Here is a 24,844-nt window from a genome sequence, read left to right as displayed (position 1 = left end):
GTTGCAATGAGATGAGCACTTTTCCTTTACCATGCCCTTCTACCTTAATGTAGACCCAAAGTGATGGAGCCAGCTGACCATTGGCTAAAACCTCCGAAACTGTGAGCCAAAATAAATCATTCCTTCTGTAAGTTGCTTGTGTCAGGTGTTTTGGTAACAGCATTGAAAAGCTGACTAACACAGGACTCTAAAAATATGACCTTATTACTAAAACTTTCCTATCATAAATGAACCAGTTCTTTGCTACTTCCTGGCACTCCCTATCAGCTTTACTTGGACTTATTTTTCTCTAAAGCATTTATCACCAACTAATGTCTTGTATATTAGTCTATTCCTGACTCCCTTAACTGAAATGTAAGCTGTATAAAGTTAGATACTTTGATTACTTGCTTTACCCCCAGTTTCCAGAATGGTACTATGATTTAATAGGCTTTAAATAAATATTTACTGAATTGAACGCTGAATAATTGATTTGGGTCACCTCTTGCTGCCCGTGGATGATCCACATCACTTCTCTGGAGCTAGTTGGGGTTTGTCTGTCTGTATCAAACTCCCTATAGTCCCCAATCTGTTTCATCCTGCTCAATTATAATACAATCACTTTGAAGATGCAACAGGGTTTCATATCTATTAGAAAATCTTAGGTTCATTAGGTCTTCTATTCTTGGGACATCCTTTTAAATTTTTTGATAAATTTTAATTTTGATACAATTTTTACAAACTTTAGAAAAGTTAAAATAATAGTACAAATAATTCTCATATATCATTTACTTAGATCAATGGATTGTTCGGTGTTTTGCCCTATTTGCTGTCTCATTAACTTATTCCTGAGAGTCAGTTGTATACATTATTCCACCTTATCCTAAACAGCTGAGTGTTTATTTTCTAAGAACAAGGATATTTTATTACATAACCATTATAAAATAATCAAAATCAAGATTGAACACTGACATACTATCTAATTAACTTATATATTCAAATATTGCCATCTATTTCAGTAATGTCATTTATAGCTATGTTTTTTCAAGTCTGATATCCAGTCCAGAATCATACATTGCATTAGGCTATGTATCTTTAGTCTCTTTTCATCTAGAAAAGCTCTTCAACTTTCTTTGTGGCTCATGACATAGACATAGTTAAAGCATACAGGCTAGTTTATTTGATAAAAATGTCCCTCAGTTTGGATTTTCCTGGTGCCCTCTCATGATTAGATTCAAGTGATGCATTTTTTTCAAAAGGATTTCACAGAAGCAACATTGTACACTTTGTATTGTACCATTGTTGGGAGGAAGGCACAGGTGTGTCCTGATATTAATGAAGTTAAACTGATCACATTCTTAAGGTGTTGTCTTCAATGTTTCTTTACTAAAGATACTATTTTTATTTTTGCAATTAATCAGAAATTTGTGGAGATACTTTGGAACTTGTAAATAATGCTTCTGATCAAATATTCACTCGCTAATTTGTCATCCATTGAATATTTCTTCCTTAATCAATTTTACAATAATAGTTGCAAGGTGATGATTTTCTAACTGTATCCATAATTCCCTCACTGTAGATTAGGAAGAGCTTTTTCCTCTACTAATTTGTTTGATTAAGCATAGTTCTGTTATCAGTATGACCTCATAGATTTTTATTTCCTTCAAAGGGTCATAATCCCACTCTACTAGTATTTGATGTTCAAAACTATGCAGTTTTGACTGGTTGGAGTTCCCTTTGGACTCGATTCTGCATATTTTTTGACATGTCCCAACATTTTTTTAAGCACTTTTTGTTTTTACTATCTAAAATAAGATATTTGAGGTTATTGTGTACTTTCTCTGCCTCAGTTCTGAAAATGATTATTTCACTAAGGATGCTAGGTTCTCTGTGGAGAACAATAGTTAGAAAGTAGCATACTAGGTATGCACATTTCCATCAAAGTGTTATTTCTAGCTCCTCAACACACAGAACTAGGAAATTTATGTATGTATAAATTTGACTCCTGATAGTGTTACATACTGCTAAACTCATTGCAAACTGAAAATATCATAAGTTCAAAAATGCTTTTAATAAACCTAACTTATTGAACCCTATAGCTTGGCTTACCTTAAACATGCTCAGAACACTTACATTAGTCTATTGTTGGGCAAAACAATCTAACAAAAGCCTGTTTATTTTTATTTTTTGCATTATAATTCTTATTACACATATATACCACAATTTTTCATATCTCTGTTTGTATATAAAGTATGTTGACACCCAATTCATGTCTTCATAAATGTACTTTGGATAATGATGTCCATCACATTCCACCATTTTTGCTAATCCTCTGCCCCCTCCCTTTCCTTCCCACCCCTATTCCCTATCTAGAATTCATCTATTTCTTCCATGCTCCCGCCTCCCTACCCCACTATGAGTCAGCCTCCTTATCTCAGAGAAAACATTTGGCATTTGGATTTTTGGGATTGGCTAACTTCACTTAGCATTATCTTCTCCAACACCATCCATTTACCTGCAAATGCCATGATTTTATTCTCTTTTAATGCTGAGTAAAATTCCATTGTGTATATAAGCCGCATTTTTTTAATCCATTTATCTACTGAAGGGCATCTAGGTTGGCTCCACAGTTTAGCTATTGTGAATTGTACTGCTATAAACATTGATGTGGCTGTGTCCCTGTAGTATGCTCTTTTTAAGTCCTTTGGGTATAGACTGAGAAGAGGGATAGCTGGGTCAACTGGTGGTTCCATTTCCAGATTTCCAAGGAATTTCCATACTGCTTCCCGTGGAAGATGGAAAGATCTACCTTGCTTTTTTTTTTTTTTCTACCTTGCTTTTGGATAGGCAGAATTAATATTATCAAAATGACCATACTACCAAAAGCACTATACAGATTTAATGTAATTTCGATCAAAATCCAATGGCATTCCTCATAGAAATAGAAAAAGTAATAATGAAATTCATCTGGAAAAATAAGAGACCCAGAATAGCTAAAACAATCCTTCGCAGGAAGAGTGAAGCAGGTGGCATCACTATACCAGACCTTAAACTATATTACAGAGCAATAGTAACAAAAACAGCATGCTATTGGCACCAAAACAGACTGGTAGACCAATGGTACAGAATAGAGGACATAGAGACTAACCCACAAAATTACAATTTTTTTTTAAAGAGAGAGAGAGATGAGAGAGAGAGAGAGAGAGAGAGAGAGAGAGAATTTTTAAATATTTATTTTGTAGTTTTCAGCGGACACAACATCTTTGTTTGTATGTGGTGCTGAGGATCGAACCCGGGCCGCACGCATGCCAGGCGAGCGCGCTACCGCCTGAGCCATATCCCCAGCCCACAATTATCTTATAGTAGACAAAGGCACCAAAAATATGCATTGGAGAAAAGATAGCCTCTTCAACAAATGGTGCTGGGAAAACTGGAAATCCATCTGTAACAAAATGAAATTAAACTCCTATCTCTCACCATACATAAAACTTAACTCAAAATGGATCAAAGACCTAGGAATTAAACCAGAGACTCTGTGTCTAATAGAAGAAAAAGTAGGCTTTAATTTTCATCATGTGGGATTAGGCCCCAACATCCTTAATAAGACTCCTATAGTGTAAGAATTAAAACCACGAATCAATAAATGGGATGGAATCAAACTACAAAGTTTCTACTCAGCAAAAGAAACAATCTGAGAGGTGACAGAGAGCCTACATCCCGAGGGGCAAATTTTTACCCCTCACACATCAGATAGAGCCTAAACTCTAGAATAAATAAATAACTCAAAAAGCTAAGCACTAAAAAAAGCAAATAACCCAATCAATAAATGGGCCAAGGACCTGAACAGACACTTCTCAGAAGAGGATATACAATCAATCAACAAATATATGAAAAAATGTTCATCATCTCTAGCAATTAGAGAAGTGCAAATCAAAACCAGTTTACATTAATTATTGACCATCTCATGCAATTTATGGAATACTGTGCTGAAAATACAAGTCTAAAAATTAGTAAAATAAATTTACAAGCTAGAATTTAATATTCATCTATTGTAAAGAGTTTTAATGGACTCCACACCTTAATTTCTTTATAACGAAAAAGGACTTCTAAATTTTTAAAAAATACAATAAAATGTTATCTATGGTTGAAAAAATGAATTAAAAAATCTTAGGGGCTGGGGATGTGGCTCAAGAGGTGGCATGCTCACCTGGCACGCATGGGGCGCTAGGTTTGATCCTCAGCACCACATAAAAATAAAATAAAGATGTTGTGTCTACCAAAAACTAAAAAAAATAAAGATATAAATATTAAAAATTCTCTCTCTCTCTAAAAAAAAATCCTAGTATTTTTTTTTTTTTGAGACTATTGTGAATGGGATAGTTTTCATAATTTCTCTTTCAGTGGATTCATCACTGACGTATAAAAATGCATTTGACTTATAGGTGTTGATTTTATATCCTGATACTTTGCTGAATTCATTTATTAGCTCTAGGAGTTTTCTGGTGAAATTTTTTTGGATTTCTAAATTTAGAATCATGTTGTCAGCAAATAGTGATAATTTGAGTTCTTCTTTTCCTATTTGTATTCCTTTAATTTCTTTTGTCTGTTTATTCTGGCTAGAGTTTCCAGGACTATGTTGAATAGAAATTGTGAAAGAGGGCATCCCTGTCTTATTCCAGTTTTTAGAGGGAATGCTTTCAATTTTTTCCATTTAAAATGATGCTCGGCTTGGTATGTTCCTACTCTCCCTGTTTTTTCTAGTGTTTTGAACATGAAGAGGTGCTGTATTTTGTCAAACACTTTTTTTCTGCATTTATTGAGATGATCATATGATTCTTGTCTTTAAATCTATTGATGTGATGAATTATGTTTATTGAATTTTTTTATATTGAACCACCCTTGCATCCCTGGGATGAACCCCATTTGATCCTGGTGCATTATCTTTTAATATGTTTTAATATGTGATTTTCCAGTATTTTATTGGGAATTTTCACATCTATGTTTATCAGGGATATTGGTCTGAAGTTTTCTTTCTTTGATGTGTCTTTGTCTGGTTTGGGTATCAGGGTGATACTAGCCTTATAGAATGAGTGTGGAAGGGTTCCCTCCTTATCTATTTCATGGAATAATTTGAGGAGTACTGGTGTTAATTCTTCTTTAAATGTCTTGTAGAACTTGGCTGATAATCTGTCTGGTCCTTGGCTTTTCTTGGTTGGTAAGCTTTTGATAGTATCTTCTATTTTATTGCTTGAAATTGATCTATTTAAATTGTGTATTCCCTCTTGATTAAGTTTGGGTAGTTCATATGTCTCTAGAAAAGTGTTGATGTCTTTGAGATTGTCTGCTTTATTGGAGTATAAATTTTCAATAGTTTCTAATTATTTTCTGCATTTCAGTAGTGTTCATCATTTGGAAAAATAAGAGACCCAGATTAGCCAAAGCATTCATTAGCAAATAGGAGGCATCACAATATATCAGACCTTAAAGTATACTACAGAGCAATAATAGCAAAAATGGCATAGTAATTGGCACCAGAATATACATGTAGACCAATGGCACAGAATAGAAGACACAGACACAAACCCACATAAATACTGTTATCTGATACTAGACAAAGGCACCAAAAAAAGATACATTAGAGAAAGAATAGCCCATTCAACAAATGGAGCTGGGAAAACTGGAAATCCATATGTAGAAAAATGAAATTAAACCTTTATCTCTCACCCTGCATTAAAATGAACTCAAAGTGGATCAAAGACTTAGGCACTAGAACAGAGTCCCTGTGCCCAATAAAGGGAAAAGTAGGACCAAATCTCCACCATGATGGCTTAGGAACTGACTTCCCTAACCAGACTCTTAAAGGGCAAGAGTAAAAGCAAGACTCAATAAATGGGATGGATTCAAACTAAAAAGCTTCTTCTCAGCAAAAGAAACAATCAATAACATGAAGAGAGAGCCTAAAGAATGGAAGAAAATCTACCACAAGCACATCAGATAGAGCACTAATCTCCAGCATGTATAAAGAACTCAAAAAACTTAATACTAAAAAAACAAATAACCCAATCAATAAATGGGCTAAGGAACTGAACAGACATTGCACAGAAGAAGAAATACAATTGATCAACAAACATATGAAAAAATGTTTAACATCTCTAGCAATTAGAGAAATGCAAATCAAAACTAAGATTTCATCTGACTCCAGTCAGAATAGCAATTATCAAGAATACAAGCAACAGTAAGTGTTGGTGAGGATGTGGGAGAAAAGGGACACTCTTAGATTGCTGGTGGGACTGAAAATTGGTGCAACCACTCTGGAAAGGAGTATGGAGATTCCTTAGAAAACTTGGAATGAAACCACTATTTGACCCAGCTATCCTACTCCTTGGTTTGTACCCAAAGGACTTAAAGTCAGCATACTATAGTAATGCAGCTACATCAATGATTATAGCAACTCAATTCACAATAGATAAACCAATTAAATGCTCTTTAACAGATGACTGGATAAAGAAAATTGTGGTACATATGCATAACTGAATATTACTCACCCTTAAAGAAGATGAAATTATGGCATTTACAGGCAAATGGATTGAGCTGGAGAATATCATTCTAAGTAAAATAAGCCAAATGCCCAAACCCAAAGCCTAAATGTTTTATCTGGTAAGTGAATGCTACTCCATAATGGGCAGGGGTGGGGAATAATAAAGGAACTTTGGATTGTACAAAGGGGAGTGAGGGGAAGGGATGGAGTATGGGGATGGGAAGGATGGTGGAATGAGATGGACATTATTACCCGATATACATGTATGTTTACACCATTGGTGTGACTCTACACAATGTTCAGCCAGAGGAAGGAGAAGTTATGCTCCATTTGTATACAATGTGTTACAATGCATTCTACTGTCATGTATAACTAATTAGAACAAATTAAAAAATAAAAAAATAGGGCTGGGGATGTGGCTCAAGTGGTAGCGCACTCGCCTGGCATGCGTGCGGCCCGGGTTCGATTCTCAGCACCACATACAAACAAAGATGTTGTGTCTGCCGATAACTAAAAAATAAATATCAAAAGTTCTTACTCTGGCATCAGGGTTATCATCAAATTGTGTTCTGATAAATGTATCAAAAGAATCCCAATGATTTTCATTTAGGTTTCCACCCAAAGACCATAAGTAACAGAATACAAATGTCTGGCATAGCACAGTGTTCAATTTCACTTGTTCCTAAAAAATAAAGAAAATAGTTTTAATATTTCATAAATAAACATAAGAAAAATCTTAAGTTGTACCACATATGTTTAATGGCTCACAAAATGGAATTTTCTTATCTACATAATTAAATATTGAAGAGACAATGAATGAAAAGGCATATGTAGGAAGAACAGCTCAAAGTTGTCTTTTAGCTGCCTATTATAACTTTTCTAAATGCATGCATAAAGTTATTTAAGCAGATTGAGACTATGTTGTACACTGCATGTGAATTGAAAATTGAGTAGAGGACTAAACTATAGGACCTCTAACATTTCTTCTAACTTTGAGCTTCTTTGAAACTAATAATAGTCATTACTTCTCTGAAAAATTAACTTGAAAATCAATGACCTATATTTCAGAAAATTTAGAGTTAATTATTTGCAAAGAATCTATACAATATTTCATTTTCTTAGCTTCACAACAGTAAGAAAACCCTTCATACCATTGTCAAGTTAATTCCATCTTTTCCCAATATCAAAGACTCTAATAAGCAACAGAGGGTAGTAACTTTGCTGATGTCCACTTGTGGGATTGCTTGGGTGCACTTTTTGTTGATAAAATGTAAACCTTCATCAACATAACGTTGGAAAAGGTTCAATATATATTCTTGGGCTTCCTCATTCAGCTAAAAATGAAACAAATAAATAAAAGTTTAACAAAATCAGATGAAACATATCATTATGTTTAGAAAGGAGTTGGCTAAAATCCATATATTCAATGCATTCAGTAACCTTTAGACCCGAGGATATAAGCATCATAAAGTATGAAACAAATTTTAAGGGAACCTTATATGGTTAGGAAGGAACACAGGAAAGAATTACTGGAGAGTTGAAAACATTCTACTTCTTGGTTTGATAATGGGTACAGAGGTGTTCATTTTATAATTATTTCTTAAACTGCCAATACATATTTCATGCACTCTTCTTTACTGACAACCTTTTATAATTAAAAACAATTAAAAAAGAAGAAACACAGAAGATATCATTTAAGTATCTCCCTGTCAGGCAAAAAGGAATAATTTCCAAAGATTTAAAAATGAATTCAGCCCCCTTAACAGTCTTATTCAACTAGAAGCCCTAGCTAATGCAATAGAGCAATAAAAGGAAATAAAAGTCATACAGATTGGAAAGAAAGAAGTAAAACACTTTGTTCACAGATGTCATGATTGTCTATATATAAAATCTACCCCCAAATAACAAAACAAAACTGGAACCAATAATGATAGTAAGTTTGCCCGATATAGGTTAATATAAAGAAGTCAAGTATAAATGAAAAATATGTGGAATTTGAAATAAAAAATATAACATGATTATATATTAGCATTAAAAATGAAATAACTTTAAATCCAATAAAACATGTACTAGATCTACATGAGAAAAACTACAGTGCTCTGATAAAAGAAGCCAAATAGACCTAAATAAATGAACAGATAAACCATGTTCATATCTAGGAAGATTAGTGTTAAGATGTCAGTTTCTCTAAATTTCACCTATAAATTCAACAATCAAATTCCTAGCAAATTTCTTTATAGATACTGAAAAACTGATTCTAAAGTTTATACAAAAAGGCAAACCCCCCAAATCACCAAAACAACCCTGAAGAACAAAGCTGAAGTTCTGACAAAACCCAACTTCAAGATTTAGTATAAAGCTATAATAACAAGACGTGGAAAAAGGATTAAAAAATAGATCAATGGAACAGAATAGAGCTCAGAAAGATGCCTGTACAAATATGGTCAACTTATTTTTGACAAAGAGCAAAGGCCATTGCAATGGAGAAAGATAGTTCCCTCTAGTCCATCTCCTCATTTATCACCATCCCCCCTTATCTCTTTCTCTTTCCTTTCTCTTCTTTCTCTTGCTCTAATTCATCTTTGGAGTGGGAGAGGCAGAGAAGAAGATTGTTCCCTTGGAGAAGTAATGGGATAGTGAGAATTATTATAAATGTTAAAATGTTGTTAAGGTAAAGAAAAAATCCTATTTTAGAATGCAGGAAATTCAGAGGCTAGCATGGAACTGAGTTGTTTTGGATAATAATGTATAGGATTTCCTTCATTTGGAGTGGAACTATAAATCTGAGGTCAGAATGTGTCATGGGTCTTGCACCTATGACAAGGGTGGAAACTTTTCTTTCCTTTCTGGCTCTCAGAGGTGTTGGGGGTTCCTAAAATATAAAATCCAGTTAGTGTTTGTATTTAACAGTTCTTTTTATTCATAGTGATTTCCTCTTTTTACCCTTGTGCCTTCTGCAAAGCCTTTCCATGGTTCAGTCTTATTCTATCTGTATTTTTAGGGACTCAGGAAGTGGCTTGTGTTTCTACTGTCAGAAGGCAGGAAGAGCAGACTGGAAGCAGAGTGACTCTGCAGGCTGGCAGGCTGAGGTAACAAGTAATGAGGAAAGACTTGGGGAGTATATAAACATTCCTGGAAGACCCAGGAATTCTTAGGGAGAAGGACAAAATAAAATTTCCTCAACTGAGAACAATGCTGCTATAACCTACTGCTATTTGTACACTCTGGGGAAGTGTGAGCCCCAACAGATGAAGATACTGGGAAACATCTGGTTGCACATTTGATTGCACTTACCTTTTTAGAAACCCGCTTCATCCATGTTTTAACATAAGGCATCCATTTTAGTTCTTCGGGATCCACAAACACCATTCCACATCGACTGACTGTTGCAGGAGAGGCAACCTTTAGATCTTGCACCTAAAATTGAAAAAAGTTGAACAGGAAATAGCTAATTATACTTTCTTATTCATCCAATTTCAGTGGTAGTGATTCAGACCTTTTAAAGTTTAACACCAAAAGGCTTCATGTGGAGGACAGTGGGAGGGCAATAAGTAATACGAAATGGAGAAGCAAATGTAAGTGAGGCATAGGGTAAAAAAAATGAGTGTAGGAGGAAATTGTCAAATCCTTATGGGCAAGAGCTGGGTGTAGTGGCACACACCTGTAATCCCAGCAATTCAGGAGGCTGAGGCAGGAGGATTACAAGTTCAAAACCAGTTTGGGCAATTTAGTGAGGTCCTGTCTCAAAGAAGGAAAAAAAAAAGAGCTGGTGGTGTAGCTCAGTAGTAAAGCATCCCTGGGTTCAATCCCCAGTATAGGAAAAAAATATCAGAAGGAATAGGCATTTATTTATTTTTCTTTTCTTCTCTTTACTTTTCTCATTCTTGTGTCCCAATAGCTAGCCAAATTCATAGTACACAGTGGACATTTAATCAGTAATTAATGAATGACTAGACCTTGAGTGGTCTCTTCCATATTTTGTAGCAGTATTTGGTTCCACATCCTTTCTCTAATTTCTTGCCAAACATTCATACCACAGTAGGATAATTTATTCATATAAAATAATATTGTTTAATGAGGAAAAATTTCAAAGAAACCAAGTGCTAGGAAAACCAGAATTAATTCTATTTCCCATTTATAGAGACAGGAACATTTAAGAAGCTTTTTCAGGATTGGCAACTATTTCAAAAGGATAATTTAATAGGTACTTATTAAGTAAACAAAATAGCACAGATGGTAAATTATACATCAGTAAAAAAATTAATGATGGCATGCCAATTTTAAGGAATGATTTCATTCCACAGTAAGTCATACATTTACCTCAAAGAGCATGTGGATCTGAGGTGTGAGTTTAATCCTTTCACTGTTAGCCAGGCAAAGCATCTTGTTATCATCCAATACTGTATTTAAGTTTTCAATCCAAAGAGCATCCACTGGTCCATCACTGATGATCCATTTATGGTCTTCTGAAGTATCATTCACAGCTGCTCGGACACTTAGTGCCATCAAACCATCTTTCCATTCTAAGGTTATGTTATTAACTTCACCATATAATTCACCCATCATGATTGATTTAGGATTAAGAACATACGTTTTAACTGCTTGATAAAAAGGATTGCCTAAATCAAGTTTTCGTAAATTCCCTAAAGTTTCTGCTAGTATTTGGTAAACTGTGGTCTTGCCACCTCCTGTTGGCCCAACTAACATAACACCATGCCTCACAAGCATAGTTTCATAGAACTGTATCACTTTTTCAACCATACAGATTTCAGGCTGAAGGTTTTTTCCATTCATGACATCCACAATTGTTGACTGCAAAATACCATAGTCATGTTCTGGAATTTGGACTCCAGGAAAAAGATCGGATATGATTCCACTGAGAAAACAAAAATAAAATTTATTAGGAAGCAGTGGTAATTGATACTTTCTCATATTTCTACAATTACTTGATTCTTCTGAATATGCACAATATTAGTTTGTCCTATATGCTGTAACAGAAGCAATCATTTTTCTCTGATATCTCGTATAATTTTGTTTCCTGTACAGTAGACCAATGTTCTTAATATAATAGGAACTCTCTGAGGATATGCAATATGTCTTATGTTTCTGTATTGCTAATAGTATGTGGTATGGTACCGAACACATAGAAGGTGATAAATTTATAAATTTATTTTAAAAATTATATTTGTGTCTCAACTTTTTCCAAATGTATTTACCTACACTTATAACTATATATAGATATTCAGAAAAGTAGATGAGAATTTAAGTAGACAATGAATACGGGGTAAAAAAGGGAGAAAGGGAAAAGTTGGCTGTTTCTTTGAGGAACATTTTTAAGGGAATGTTTGTATGGGAGAAAAGAAATTAAATCTCTACCTTATATTTTATACACAAATACACTTGATATACAGTAAAGACCTTACATAAAGTGACAAAAGTATAAGGTGAAAGTGTGGAAAAAATGAATTTTGCTATATTGTGGTAAGGAGATCTAAGAAACACAGGAAGTCTACAACTGAAAAAAAATGTTGATAGAGTGAAAACATAAAACCAAACAGACAAAAAATATATTTATATGAGATTAAAGGCTTTATACATAAACTTAAAGAATGAATCAGAGACTTGTATTTTTCCAATGTTTATGTCAGATCAAGGTTATGAGTTCTTACAAGAAAAGAGCACAATAAAAACATGCTTTAAGGATATTAAATGTATAAGGTTGTGGACGTGAAGGAAGATGGCAGAAGTGAGCTAGGCAGTGAGTCCTGATCTTATCACAACACAGAAAGGAGGCAGTAAAGGAAAAGCAGAATTGAGAGGTAGGTGGCAAAATAAATCCTCTAAGTATCATCATTACAAAGTTTGAGACCTGAAGGGACTGGAAGATAGGTTACCAGAGTAGATAAAAAACTCAGAACTTGACCCGAAACTGAAGGGCACCAGAGAGAGAAAGGGTGGGGAGCGGACATTCTTTTAAGCTCACTCACTTAAAAACTGTTGAAAAGACCAAATTTAAACTGCAATGGTAATATAGAAGGCTTCTTAAACAGTACAAATAGCTTAAAACCAAATTGTGTAAAGAGCTGGGAATCTGCAACCAGCTAAGTTCTTAAATCAGCATGGTGACTTCCCATGCCCAGACAGCTGCAAATTAAAGCAGAGGGAAGCCCCCTGCAGTGGGACCTCTTATAAATCCATCCAGAAAGAACTTCTATAAGGACCACTACTAGCCATAAATTGCAGAAACCCCCACCCTCTTTCCCTCCCTACATAGCATTCACTCCGTTGCTTGACTAAGACAACAATGAAGCATCTTTGGCCTCCCAAAAAGGAAAATAGATTCACCAGGCCTCAGTCACTGACAACGTGGGGAGGCACTGTGGATACCTGTAGGACCTTGCATCAGATTTAGAAAACATAGAGAATCAATTCCGGCCATTCACAGCCCAGGGCAGCAGAAATGAGAATCCAAGTGAACCACTGGAAACCCTTCAGACAGTACCTCAGAGAGCAACATCAGCCAGGGTAATACCTCTGTACCACAGATCATTCACAGAAAATCCACAACCAGAGTTTCTATGTTCACAGACAGCCACCAGGATCTTCACTTCTGCAAAAAGGATCCAGTAGAGGAGAATAGGTACCCACAACACACACAGGGGCACTTCAGAAGCTGAATTATAAACTATTACACACAACAGAATCAGCCAATCCACAACAGTACACTCTCTGAGCAGTGAGGTGCAGGCCCCTGAGCTGACAAACCAGAAGCTGCTGGTAGGAGGTTTATAGCAACTAGGGAACTGGCTCTTGTGCCCCTGCAACTCAGAAGAGATCCATAGTTAAAGACTGATGGACATCTGCTAAATGTCCAAACCAGATTCAACAAGAATTTTCTTCACCTTGACATGGTATGCTATAAAGTACTCTAATATCAATTTTGATTATATAAATAACTTAACTCGAATGATAATTGTTAACCCAATAGCCAACATTGTACCCTCAACCCATTTGAATATATTCCATCTAATGGTTTAAAACATCAATTGGAATCAATCTACCTATATTTGTGTTCCTAGTTCTAGTTTATACCTGCTTCTCTTACCCACTATACTTGTACTATCTGGTACTACCTCAAATAACATCCATTCATCTATTTCTGCTTTCAACCTTCATGTAAATTACCCTTTTATTCATTCTCATTCTCTCTCTCTCTCTCTCTCTCTCTCTCTCTCTCTCTCTCTCACCCCCTAATCTTTCATGCTCTCTCCTTTTAGTTCATACTTAAGGTTATAATAAGTTTACCAAATTTAACAACTAATATTTTAACCTGTTCCAGAATTTTATTATAGGTTTATGCCTGAAATTGAGGACCATAGAGAACAATTGCAGCAAGTTTTTGATCTTATAAGGTTGAGTAGAATGAGGCATGGCTCAGAAGTCATTATAGTAAATAGGGCTCAGTGGCATCTCTTAAAGTGGGGAGTAGAAGAGGTCCCACATTGAATTAAAAAAATTAATTCACAAAATAGTCCTTCACTTAAAAGAAGAAGCCAGAACTATACTGATAGAAGAGTAGACATACAAACAACATAAAAAAGCAAGGGACCAAACCATCCCAAACAACCCAGAATGCCTCAACAACAGACTGTTGACACCACAGCAGAGGAAATGTCAGAGAAGGAATTGAGAAAGTTCAGAGTTAAACTGTTCTATGAGATAAAAGATGACATAAGCAGTGAAATCAGAAAATACCAAGAAGTGAAAGATCACTTCAATAAAGAGATAGAGATTCTGAAACAGAACCAAACAGAAAATCTTTTTTTTTTAAATATTTATTGTTGGTTGTTCAAAACATTACATAGTTCTTGACATATCATATTTCACACTTTGATTCAAGTGGGTTATGAACTCCCATTTTTACCCCATATACAGATTGCAGAATGACATCAGTTACACATCCATTGATTTACATATTGCCATACAAGTGTCTGTTGTATTCTGCTGCCTTTCCTATCCTCTACTATCCCCCCTCTCCTCCCCTCCCCTCCCCTCCCCTCCCATCTTCTCTCTCTACCCTGTCTACTGTCATTCATTTCTCCCCCTTGTATTGTTTTCCCTTTCCCCTCACTTCCTCTTGTATGTAATTTTGTATAACCCTGAGGGTCTCCTTCCATTTCCATGCAATTTCCTTCTCTCTCCTTTTCCCTCCCACCTCTCATCCCTATTTAATGTTAATTTTCTTCTCATGCTCTTCGTCCCTACTCTGTTCTTAGTTACTCTCTTTATATCAAAGAAGACATTTGGCATTTGTTTTTTAGGGATTGGCTAGCTTCACTTAGCATAATCTGCTCTAATGCCATCCATTTCCCTGCAAAATCTATGATTTTGTCATTTTTTAATGCAGAGTAATACTCCATTGTGTATAAATGCCACATTTTTTTTATCCATTCTTCTATTGAAGGGCATCTAGGTTGGTTCCACAGTCTTGCTATTGTGAATTGTGTTGCTATGAGCATCGATGTAGCAGTGTCCCTGTAGCATGCTCTTTTTAGGTCTTTAGGAAATAGACCGAGAAGGGGAATAGCTGGGTCAAATGGTGGTTCCATTCCCAGCTTTCCAAGAAATCTCCATACTGCTTTCCAAATTGGCTGCACCAATCTGCAGTCCCACCAGCAATGTACAAGTGTACCCTTTTCCCCACATCCTCGCCAGCACTTGTTGTTGTTTGACTTCCTAATGGCTGCCAATCTTACTGGAGTGAGATGGTATCTTAGGGGGGTTTTGATTTGCATTTCTCTGACAGCTAGAGATGTTGAGCATTTTTTCATGTACTTGTTGATTGACTGTATGTCCTCCTCTGAGAAGTGTCTGTTCAGGTCCTTGGCCCATTTGTTGATTGGGTTATTTGTTATCTTATTGTCTAATTTTTTGAGTTCTTTGTATACTCTGGATATTAGGGCTCTATCTGAAGTGTGAGGAATAAGATTTGTTCCCAGGGTGTAGGCTCCCTATTTACCTCTCTTATTGTTTCTTTTGCTGAGAAAAAACTTTTTAGTTTGAGTAAGTCCCATTTGTTGATTCTAGTTATTAACTCTTGTGCTATGGGTGTCCTATTGAGGAATTTGGAGCCCGACCCCACCGACTGTAGATCGTAGCCAACTTTTTCTTCTATCAGACAGCGTGTCTCTGATTTGATATCAAGCTCCTTGATCCATTTTGAGTTAACTTTTGTGCATGGTGAGAGAAAGGGATTCAGTTTCATTTTGTTGCATATGGATTTCCAGTTTTCCCAGCACCATTTGTTGAAGATGCTATCCTTCCTCTATTGAATGCTTTTAGCCACTTTATCAAATATAAGATAGTTGTAGTTTTGTGGATTGGTTTCTGTGTCCTCTATTCTGTACCATTGGTCCACCCGCCTGTTTTGGTACCAGTACCATGCTGTTTTTGTTACTATTGCTCTGTAGTATAGTTTGAAGTCTGATATGGCTATACCGCCTGATTCACAATTCCTGCTTAGCATTGTTTTTGCTCTTCTGGGTCTTTTATTTTTCCATATGAATTTCATGATTGCTTTCTCTATTTTTACAAGAAATGCTGTTGGGATTTTGATTGGCATTGCATTAAACCTATAGAGAACTTTTGGTAATATCGCCATTTTTTTTTAATTTATTTTTTTTTTAATTTTTTATTGTGGGTTGTTCAAAACATTACAAATTTCTTGACATATCATATTCCACACTTTGATTCAAGTGGGTTATGAACTCCCACCTTCACCCCATACACAGATTGCAGAATCACATCAGTTACACATCCATTGATTTACAAATTGCCATACTAGTGTCTGTTGTGCTCCGCTGCCTTTCCCATCCTCCACCCTCCCCCCTCCCCACCTCTCCCCTCCCCTCCCCTCCTCTCTCTCTATCTCCTCCACTGTATAACCCTGAGGGTCTCCTTCCATTACCATGCAATTTCCCTTCTCTCTCCCTTTCCCTCCCACCTCTCATCCCTGTTAAATGTTAATCTTCTTCTCCTGCTCTTCGTCCCTACTCTGTTCTTAGTTACTCTCCTTATATCAAAGAAGACATTTGGCATTTGTTTTTTAGGGATTGGCTAGCTTCACTTAGCATAATCTGCTCTAATGCCATCCATTTCCCTGCAAATTCTATGATTTTGTCATTTTTTAATGCAGAGTAATACTCCATTGTGTATAAATGCCACATTTTTTTTATCCATTCGTCTATTGAAGGGCATCTAGGTTGGTTCCACAGTCTTGCTATTGTGAACTGTGCTGCTATGAACATCGATGTAGCAGTGTCCCTGTAGCATGCTCTTTTTAGGTCTTTAGGGAATAGACCGAGAAGGGGAATAGCTGGGTCAAATGGTGGTTCCATTCCCAGCTTTCCAAGAAATCTCCATACTGCTTTCCAAATTGGCTGCACCAATCTGCAGTCCCACCAGCAATGTACAAGTGTACCCTTTTCCCCACATCCTCGCCAGCACTTGTTGTTGTTTGACTTCCTAATGGCTGCCAATCTTACTGGAGTGAGATGGTATCTTAGGGGGGTTTTGATTTGCATTTCTCTGACAGCTAGAGATGTTGAGCATTTTTTCATGTACTTGTTGATTGACTGTATGTCCTCCTCTGAGAAGTGTCTGTTCAGGTCCTTGGCCCATTTGTTGATTGGGTTGTTTGTTTTCTTATTGTCTAATTTTTGGAGTTCTTTGTATACTCTGGATATTAGGGCTCTATCTGAAGTGTGAGGAGTAAAGATTTGTTCCCAGGGTGTAGGCTCCCTATTTACCTCTCTTATTGTTTCTTTTGCTGAGAAAAAACTTTTTAGTTTGAGTAAGTCCCATTTGTTGATTCTAGTTATTAACTTTTGTGCTATGGGTGTCCTATTGAGGAATTTGGAGCCCGACCCCACCGACTGTAGATCGTAGCCAACTTTTTCTTCTATCAGACGGCGTGTCTCTGATTTGATATCAAGCTCCTTGATCCATTTTGAATTCACTTTTGTGCATGGCGAGAGAAAGGGATTCAGTTTCATTTTGTTGCATATGGATTTCCAGTTTTCCCAGCACCATTTGTTGAAGATGCTATCCTTCCTCCATTGCATGCTTTTAGCCCCTTTATCAAATATAAGATAGTTGTAGTTTTGTGGATTGGTTTCTGTGTCCTCTATTCTGTACCATTGGTCCACCCGCCTGTTTTGGTACCAGTACCATGCTGTTTTTGTTACTATTGCTCTGTAGTATAGTTTGAAGTCTGGTATCGCTATACCACCTGATTCACACTTCTTGCTTAGCATTGTTTTTGCTATTCTGGGTCTTTTATTTTTCCATATGAATTTCATGATTGCTTTCTCTATTTCTACAAGAAATGCCGTTGGGATTTTGATTGGCATTGCATTAAACCTATAGAGAACTTTTGGTAATATCGCCATTTTGATGATGTTAGTTCTGCCTATCCATGAACAGGGTATATTTTTCCATCTTCTAAGATCTTCTTCTATTTCTCTCTTTAGGCTTCTGTAGTTTTCATTGTATAAGTCTTTCACCTCTTTTGTTAGGTTGATTCCCAAGTATTTTATTTTTTTTTGAGGATATTGTGAATGGAGTGGTTGTCCTCATTTCCATTTCAGAGGATTTGTCGCTGATATACAGGAATGTCTTTGATTTATGCGTGTTGATTTTATAGCCTGCCACTTTGCTGAATTCATTTATTAGCTCTAATAGTTTCTTTGTAGACCCCTTTGGGTTTGCTAGGTATAGAATCATGTCACCTGCAAATAGTGATAATTTAAGTTCTTCTTTTCCTATTTTTATGCCTTTAATTTCTTTCGTCTCTCTAATTGCTCTGTCCAGTGTTTTGAGAACTATGTTGAACAGAAGTGGAGAGAGAGGGCATCCCTGTCTTGTTCCAGATTTTAGAGGGAATGCCTTCAATTTTTCTCCATTCAGAATGATGCTAGCCTGAGGCTTAGCATAGATTGCTTTTACAATATTGAGGTATGTTCCTGTTATCCCTAGTTTTTCTAGAGTTTTGAACATAAAGGGATGCTGTACTTTGTCGAATGCTTTTTCTGCATCTATTGAGATGATCATATGGTTCTTATTTTTAAGTCTATTGATGTGGTGAATAACATTTATTGATTTCCGTATATTGAACCAGCCTTGCATCCCAGGGATGAATCCTACTTAATCATGGTGCACATTTTTTTTGATATGTTTTTGTATCTGATTCGCCAGAATTTTATTGAGGATTTTTGCATCTAGGTTCATTAGAGATATTGGTCTGTAGTTTTCTTTCTTTGAAGTGTCTTTGTCTGGTTTAGGAATCAGGGTGATGTTGGACTCGTAGAATGAATTTGGAAGTTCTCCCTCTTTTTCTATTCCTGAAGTAGCTTGAAAAGTATTGGTATTAGTTCCTCTTTAAAGGTTTTATAAAACTCTGCTGTATACCCATCCAGTCCTGGGCTTTTCTTAGTTGGTAGTCTTTTGATGATTTCTTCTATTTCCTCAATTGATATTGGTCTGTTTAGGTTGTCTATATCCTCCTGACTCAATGTGGGCAGATCATATGACTTAAGAAATTTATCGATGCCTTCACTATCTTCTATTTTATTGGAGTATAAGGATTCAAAATAATTTCTGATTATCTTCTGTATTTCTGAAGTGTCTGTTGTGATATTGCCTTTTTCATCCCGTATGCTAGTAATTTGAGTTCTCTCTCTTCTTCTCTTCGTTATCATGGCTAAGGGTCTGTCAATTTTATTTATTTTTTCAAAGAACCAACTTTTAGTTTTTTCAATTTTTTCAATTGTTTCTTTTGTTTCGATTTCATTAATTTTTGCTCTGATTTTAATTATTTCTTGCCTTCTACTTCTTTTGCTGTTGTTTTGCTCTTCTTTTTCAAGGATTTTGAGATGAAGTATGAGATCATTTATTTGTTGGTTTTTTCTTTTTTTAAGGAATGAACCCCCAACAATGAATTTTCCTCTTAGAACTGCTTTCAATGTGTCCCATAGATTCCGATATGTTGTGTCTGTGTTTTCATTTATCTCTAAGAATTTTTTTAATTTCCTCCTTGATGTCTTCTATAACCCATTGATCATTCAGTAACCTATTGTTCATTCTCCAAGTGATGCATGATTTTTCCTTCCTTCTTTTATCATTGATTTTCAGTTTCATTCCATTATGATCAGATAAGATGTATGGTATTATCTGTACTCCTTTATATTGTCTAAGAGTTGCCCTGTGACATAATATATGATCTATTTTTGAGAAGGATCCATGTGCTGCTGAGAAAAAAAGTGTAACTGCTTGATGTTGGGTGGTATATTCTATATATGTTAATTAAGTCTAGGTTTTTAATTGTGTTATTGAGTTCTATAGTTTCCTTATTCAACTTTTGTTTGGAAGATCTGTCCAGTGGTGAGAGAGGTGTGTTGAAGTCTCCCATGATTATTGTATGGTGGTCTATTAGACTCTTGAACTTGAGAAGAGTTTGTTTGATGAACATAGCTGCACCATTGTTTGGGGCATATATATTTATGATTGTTATGTCTTGTTGGTGTATGATTCCCTTGAGCAGTATGTAGTGTCCCTCTTTATCCCTTTTGATTAACTTTGGCTTGAAATCTATTTTATTTGATATGAGTATGGACACTCCTGCTTGTTTCCGAAGTCCATATGAGTGATATGATTTTTCCCAACCTTTCACCTTCAGCCTATGTATGTCTTTTCCTATCAAATGTATCTCCTGTAGGCAGCATATTGTTGGGTCTTGTTTTGTGATCCATTCTATTAGCCTGTGTCTCTTAATTGGTGAGTTTAAGCCATTAACATTTAGGGTTATTATTGAGATATGGGTTGTTCTTCCAGCCATATTTGTTTATTTATGTTACTAAACATGGTTTGTTTTCCTCTTTGATTATTTTCCCCCATTTACTGTCCTACCTCCCACTGTTGGTTTTCATTGTTATTTTCCATTTCCTCTTCCTGTAATGTTTTGCTGAGGATGTTTAGAAGAGATGGTTTTCTAGCTGCAAATTCTTTTAACTTTTGTTTATCGTGGAAGGTTTTAATTTCACCTTCCATCCTGAAGCTTAATTTCGCTGGATACACAATTCTTGGTTGGAACCCATTTTCTTTCAGTGTTTGAAATATGTTATTCCAGGATCTTCTAGCTTTCAGAGTCTGTGTTGAAAGATCAGCTGTTATCCTGATTGGTTTACCCCTAAATGTAATCTGCTTCCTTTCTCTTGTAGCTTTTAAAATTCTCTCCTTATTCTGTATGTTGGGCATCTTCATTATAATGTGTCTAGGTGTGGATCTCATGATTTTGCACATTCGGCGTCCTGTAGGCTTCTAGGATTTGGGATTCTGTCTCATTCTTCAAGTCTGGGAAGTTTTCTCGTATTATTTCATTGAATAGATTGCTCATTCCTTTGGTTTGAAACTCTGTCCCTTCCTGTATCCCAATGACTCTTAAATTTGGTCTCTTGATTTTATCCCATATTTCTTGGATGTTCTGCTCATGGTTTCTTAACAGTCTTGCTGAGCTGTCTATGTTCTTTTCAAGTTGAAATACTTTATCTTCATTGTCTGATGTTCTATCTTCTAAGTGTTGTACTCTGCTGGTAGTATTCTCAATTGAGTTTTTAAGTTGGTTTATTGCTTCCTGCATTTCTAGGATTTCTGTTTGTTTGTTTTTTATAACCTGTATCTCCCTGTATAGTTGATCTTTTGCTTCTTGGATTTGTTTATGTAATTCATTGTTGAAGTGATCTTTCATTGTCTGATTTTCCTGTCTGATGTCTTCCTTGAGACTCCAGATCATCTGAAGCATGTATATCCTGAATTCTTTATCTGACATTCCATCTGCTGTAGCTATTACCTCTTCTAAAGTTGAGTTGACCTGCATTGCTTGTGGTCCTTTCTTTCCTTGTCTTTTCATACTGCTCGCGTTTCTTTCTGCTTGGTGAAACTGTTGTGTTTTTGAAATTTTCCCCCTATATATCTATATTGCTCTTGTATAGTTGCAAAGTCTCCCTTGCAGGGGCGGGCGGCTGCTGTGCTCCTCCTCCAATTGGGGTGATCTGTCTACCACGCTGACGGGCCGCTGCGTCTCTTCTGCCAGTCGGTCGCAAGTCTGCCTACTTTGCAGGCACGGGCGGCGGCTCTGTTCTGCCCCTCCTCCAATTGGTGTGACGTGTCTATCACGCCCGCGGACCCCTGGGCCTGCTCTGCTGGTCTGTCATAGGTCTGCCTACCTTGCAGGTGCGGGCGGCAGCTCTGCTCTGCCCCTACTCCAATTGGCGTGACATGACTACCACGCCGGCGGGTCGCCGGGCCTGTTCTGGGCGCAGGCGGCAGCTCTGCTCTGCCCCTACTCCAATTGGGGTGACGTGTCTACCATGCCGGCAGGCTTCTGGGCCTGTTCCGCCGGTCGGTCACAGGTCTGCCTACCTTGCGGGCGTGGGTGGCGGCTCTGCTCTGCCCCTACTCCAATTAGGGTGTCGTGACTACCACGCCGGCAGGTCGCTGGGCCTGTTCCGGGCGTGGGTGGTGGCTCTGCTCCGCCCCTACTCCAATTGGGGTGACGTGTGTACCACGCCGGCAGGCCGCTGGGCCTATTCCGCCGGTTGGTCGCAGGTCTGCCTACCTTGCGGGCGCGGGTGGCGGCTCTGCTCTGCCCCTACTCCAATTGGGGTGTCGTGACTACCACGCCGGCAGGTCGCTGGGCCTGTTCCGGGCGCGGGTGGCGGCTCTGCTCTGCCCCTACTCCAATTGGGGTGACGTGACTACTGCGCCGGCGGGCCGCTGGGCCTGTTCCGGGCGCGGGCGAAGGCTCTGCTCTGCCCCTACTCCAATTGGGGTGACGTGTGTACCACGCTGGCAGGCCACTGGGCCTGATCCGCCGGTCGGTCGCAGGTCTGCCTACCTTGCAGGCGCAGGCAGCAGCTTTGCTCTTCCCCTCCTACCACGCCCGCGGACCACTGGGCCTGTCCCGCCGGTCGGCTGCAGGTCTGCCTACCTTGCGGGCGCGGGTGCTGGCTCTGCTCTGCCCCTACTCCAATTGGGGTGACGTGACTACCGCGCCGGCGGGCCGCTGGGCCTGTTCCGGGCGCAGGCGGCGGCTCTGCTCTGCCCCTCTGGCTTGATGACAAAGTGAGAGAGACTCGGGTGTTTGTGACTCACTTTCTTTACCAGGAGACCAACTGTTTCTGTCGCCGCTGGTATCGATGAAGTTCTCTCCTCCGCCGCTTTCTGATGACATCATATCTCTGCCATGTTGGTATCCCATGCGAATGGCAGCACCTCGTTCCCTTTGCCGGGTGACCAAAGCAACGGGTGAATCCTGACAGGCCCTCACAAGCCCCGTCTCAATCCTGTTGCCACTGCCTATGAAGGCTCGGTTGGTATTTACCTCCACAGTATTCAGCAGGATCCAGACCGAGAAGCAGTTTCCGCGGGTTCTTTAGCCCTGGGCCAGAGCAATTCCGGGAGCCGGAATTCGGCCTCTCCGGGCTCGGTGTATGTTCTGATAGGAGCAGGCTCCAAGAAGCAGTTTCCGCAGGTTCTTTAGCACTGAGCCTGAGTAATTTGTCTGTGAGACGCAGGCGAATGGCAGCCTGAAATTACCTGTTCTATGGCTGAATGAGCTGTGATCAGTCGAAAACAGGGATGGTGATGTCAGCTCTCCAAGATGGTGGCCGCTGGCTTCCTCTGTGGTCTGACCGGTGTGGATAACCGAATTGGACCGCTTCCTTCCCCCGTCTCAAACCCAGAATTCAGCCCCGAGCACGGTGATTGCACAGCTGGCATAAGCCCGCAGAATCCGCAGCGCTGTTTCTTTGCGTTGCTATCTCGTCGTTTCCCAGCGCACGCCGCAGACTCTAGCCACAGGGCGATTTGCTGAATAAGCAGCGTGACCCTCCGTGTGGACAAATCTCTCGCGTTTGAGCCCACGTAGCTGGTCCTCGTGCGATGGAAATCCTTCCTCTAGGTTTTGGAGCACCCCAATTTTGCTGGAAATTCCTAACAAGATAGCTTTTAGCAGTTCTAACTCGTCATTCTCCCGCACAGTGACGCGGTACACGGGGCTGATGCACTCCCTTCGCCGCCATCTTCCCAAACAGAAAATCTTGAAGGAATTAATAAACCAAATTAAAAATTCAAAGGAAACCATCAGCAATAAATTAGACCACTTTGAATATACATTTTCAGGCCTTGAAGACAAACTATTCTTTAAAATGAAGTAGGTCATAGAGAAAAGATGTTGATATTATGAACAGAATATTCAAGAAATCTAGGATAACATTAAAAGGCTAAATCTAAGATTCCCTGGGATAGATGAAGGCTCTGATATATAAACTAAAGGAATGCAAAATCTTTTCAATGACATAATATCAGAAAATTTCCAAACTTTAAGAATGAAATGGAAAATCAAATATGGGAGGCATATAGGACTCTAAATATACAAAACCACAACAGATCCACTCCAAGACACATAATTATGACACATTATTATGAAACAAGTCCACTCTAAGACACATTATTATAAAATGTCTCTGGAGGACAATTTGATAAAATCTATTAAAATTAAAAATGTGCAAACCCAGGGAACTTGTTTCTGGGAATATCCCCTAGGCAAATGTGTATGTATTTCTAATTATACACACACATATAAAAACTAATAAACCAAGACAATGAATAACTACAGAAAAACTGAATAAATTAATAGAAAAGAAAACATTGTTCAGCAGTGGGTAATATGTATATAGTTAAAAAAATTCTGTAAAATACTGGCTATTTAGCTCAAGTCATAGTATAATCTAGCCATACAGAGGATGAGTAGAAAGGAAAAAAGTGCATTGCATATCCTCATTTCAATTTAATTACTTAATATCTAAAACTGAAAAATCAAGAAGCAACATAAGTATGGTACTGAGATGTATGAAGGGGAATAACAAAATAAAATTGTTGAAAAATGATTGTATTTAGAAGTAGTAGTTGGCAAAAGGCAGGTAATTGTTTTCAATGAGACTAATTTGCAAAACTATTTTGTTTTTAAGACTATACACATATATAAGTTGGAGAAACATAAAATTAAATAATAAAAAAATGGATAGGAGCAATAACATTTATGTTAAGACCAAGCCTGATTTTTTTAGGCTAGAAATTTCTCTTAGATAAAGTATTTTACCAAAAGCTAATTTGCACACAGCTTGGTGATCAATATTTTGAGAAAAAAAAGTGATTTGAATAATGCTAAAAGTTGAGTATCTTTATTGTAAACTAGTATTTCTTAATTAG

At 37.6% G+C, this 24,844-nt stretch overlaps 1 protein-coding gene across 7 annotated transcripts in view; it reads right to left on the bottom strand.

The window, feature by feature from the left end:
- The window catches only part of LOC124101538 (dynein axonemal heavy chain 6), a 173,709-nt gene that overhangs the window by 136,427 nt on the left and 12,438 nt on the right, over positions 1-24,844 (bottom strand). For all 7 annotated transcript variants that reach the window (XR_009228040.1, XM_046457550.2, XM_046457552.2 and 4 more), the window contains 4 exons: positions 10,838-11,393; positions 9,812-9,934; positions 7,669-7,851; positions 7,056-7,199 (listed from right to left, as the gene is read on the bottom strand). Coding sequence is in view for 6 of the 7 variants with exons in the window: in XM_046457550.2 (XP_046313506.1) it covers positions 7,056-7,199; positions 7,669-7,851; positions 9,812-9,934; positions 10,838-11,393 (1,006 nt within the window). In the remaining variant the exon portion in view is untranslated. The remainder of the gene's footprint in view (positions 1-7,055; positions 7,200-7,668; positions 7,852-9,811; positions 9,935-10,837; positions 11,394-24,844) is intronic.

This window comes from Marmota monax, unplaced genomic scaffold (genome assembly GCF_021218885.2).
Source record: "Marmota monax isolate L192 unplaced genomic scaffold, Marmota_monax_Labrador192_F-V1.1 WCK01_AAM20220418_F8-fsc00390, whole genome shotgun sequence".
In the NCBI taxonomy this organism is placed as follows: domain Eukaryota; kingdom Metazoa; phylum Chordata; class Mammalia; order Rodentia; family Sciuridae; genus Marmota; species Marmota monax.
The sequence above is the reverse complement of the archived record's forward strand: the minus strand, read 5'-3'. Positions and strand labels throughout refer to the sequence as shown.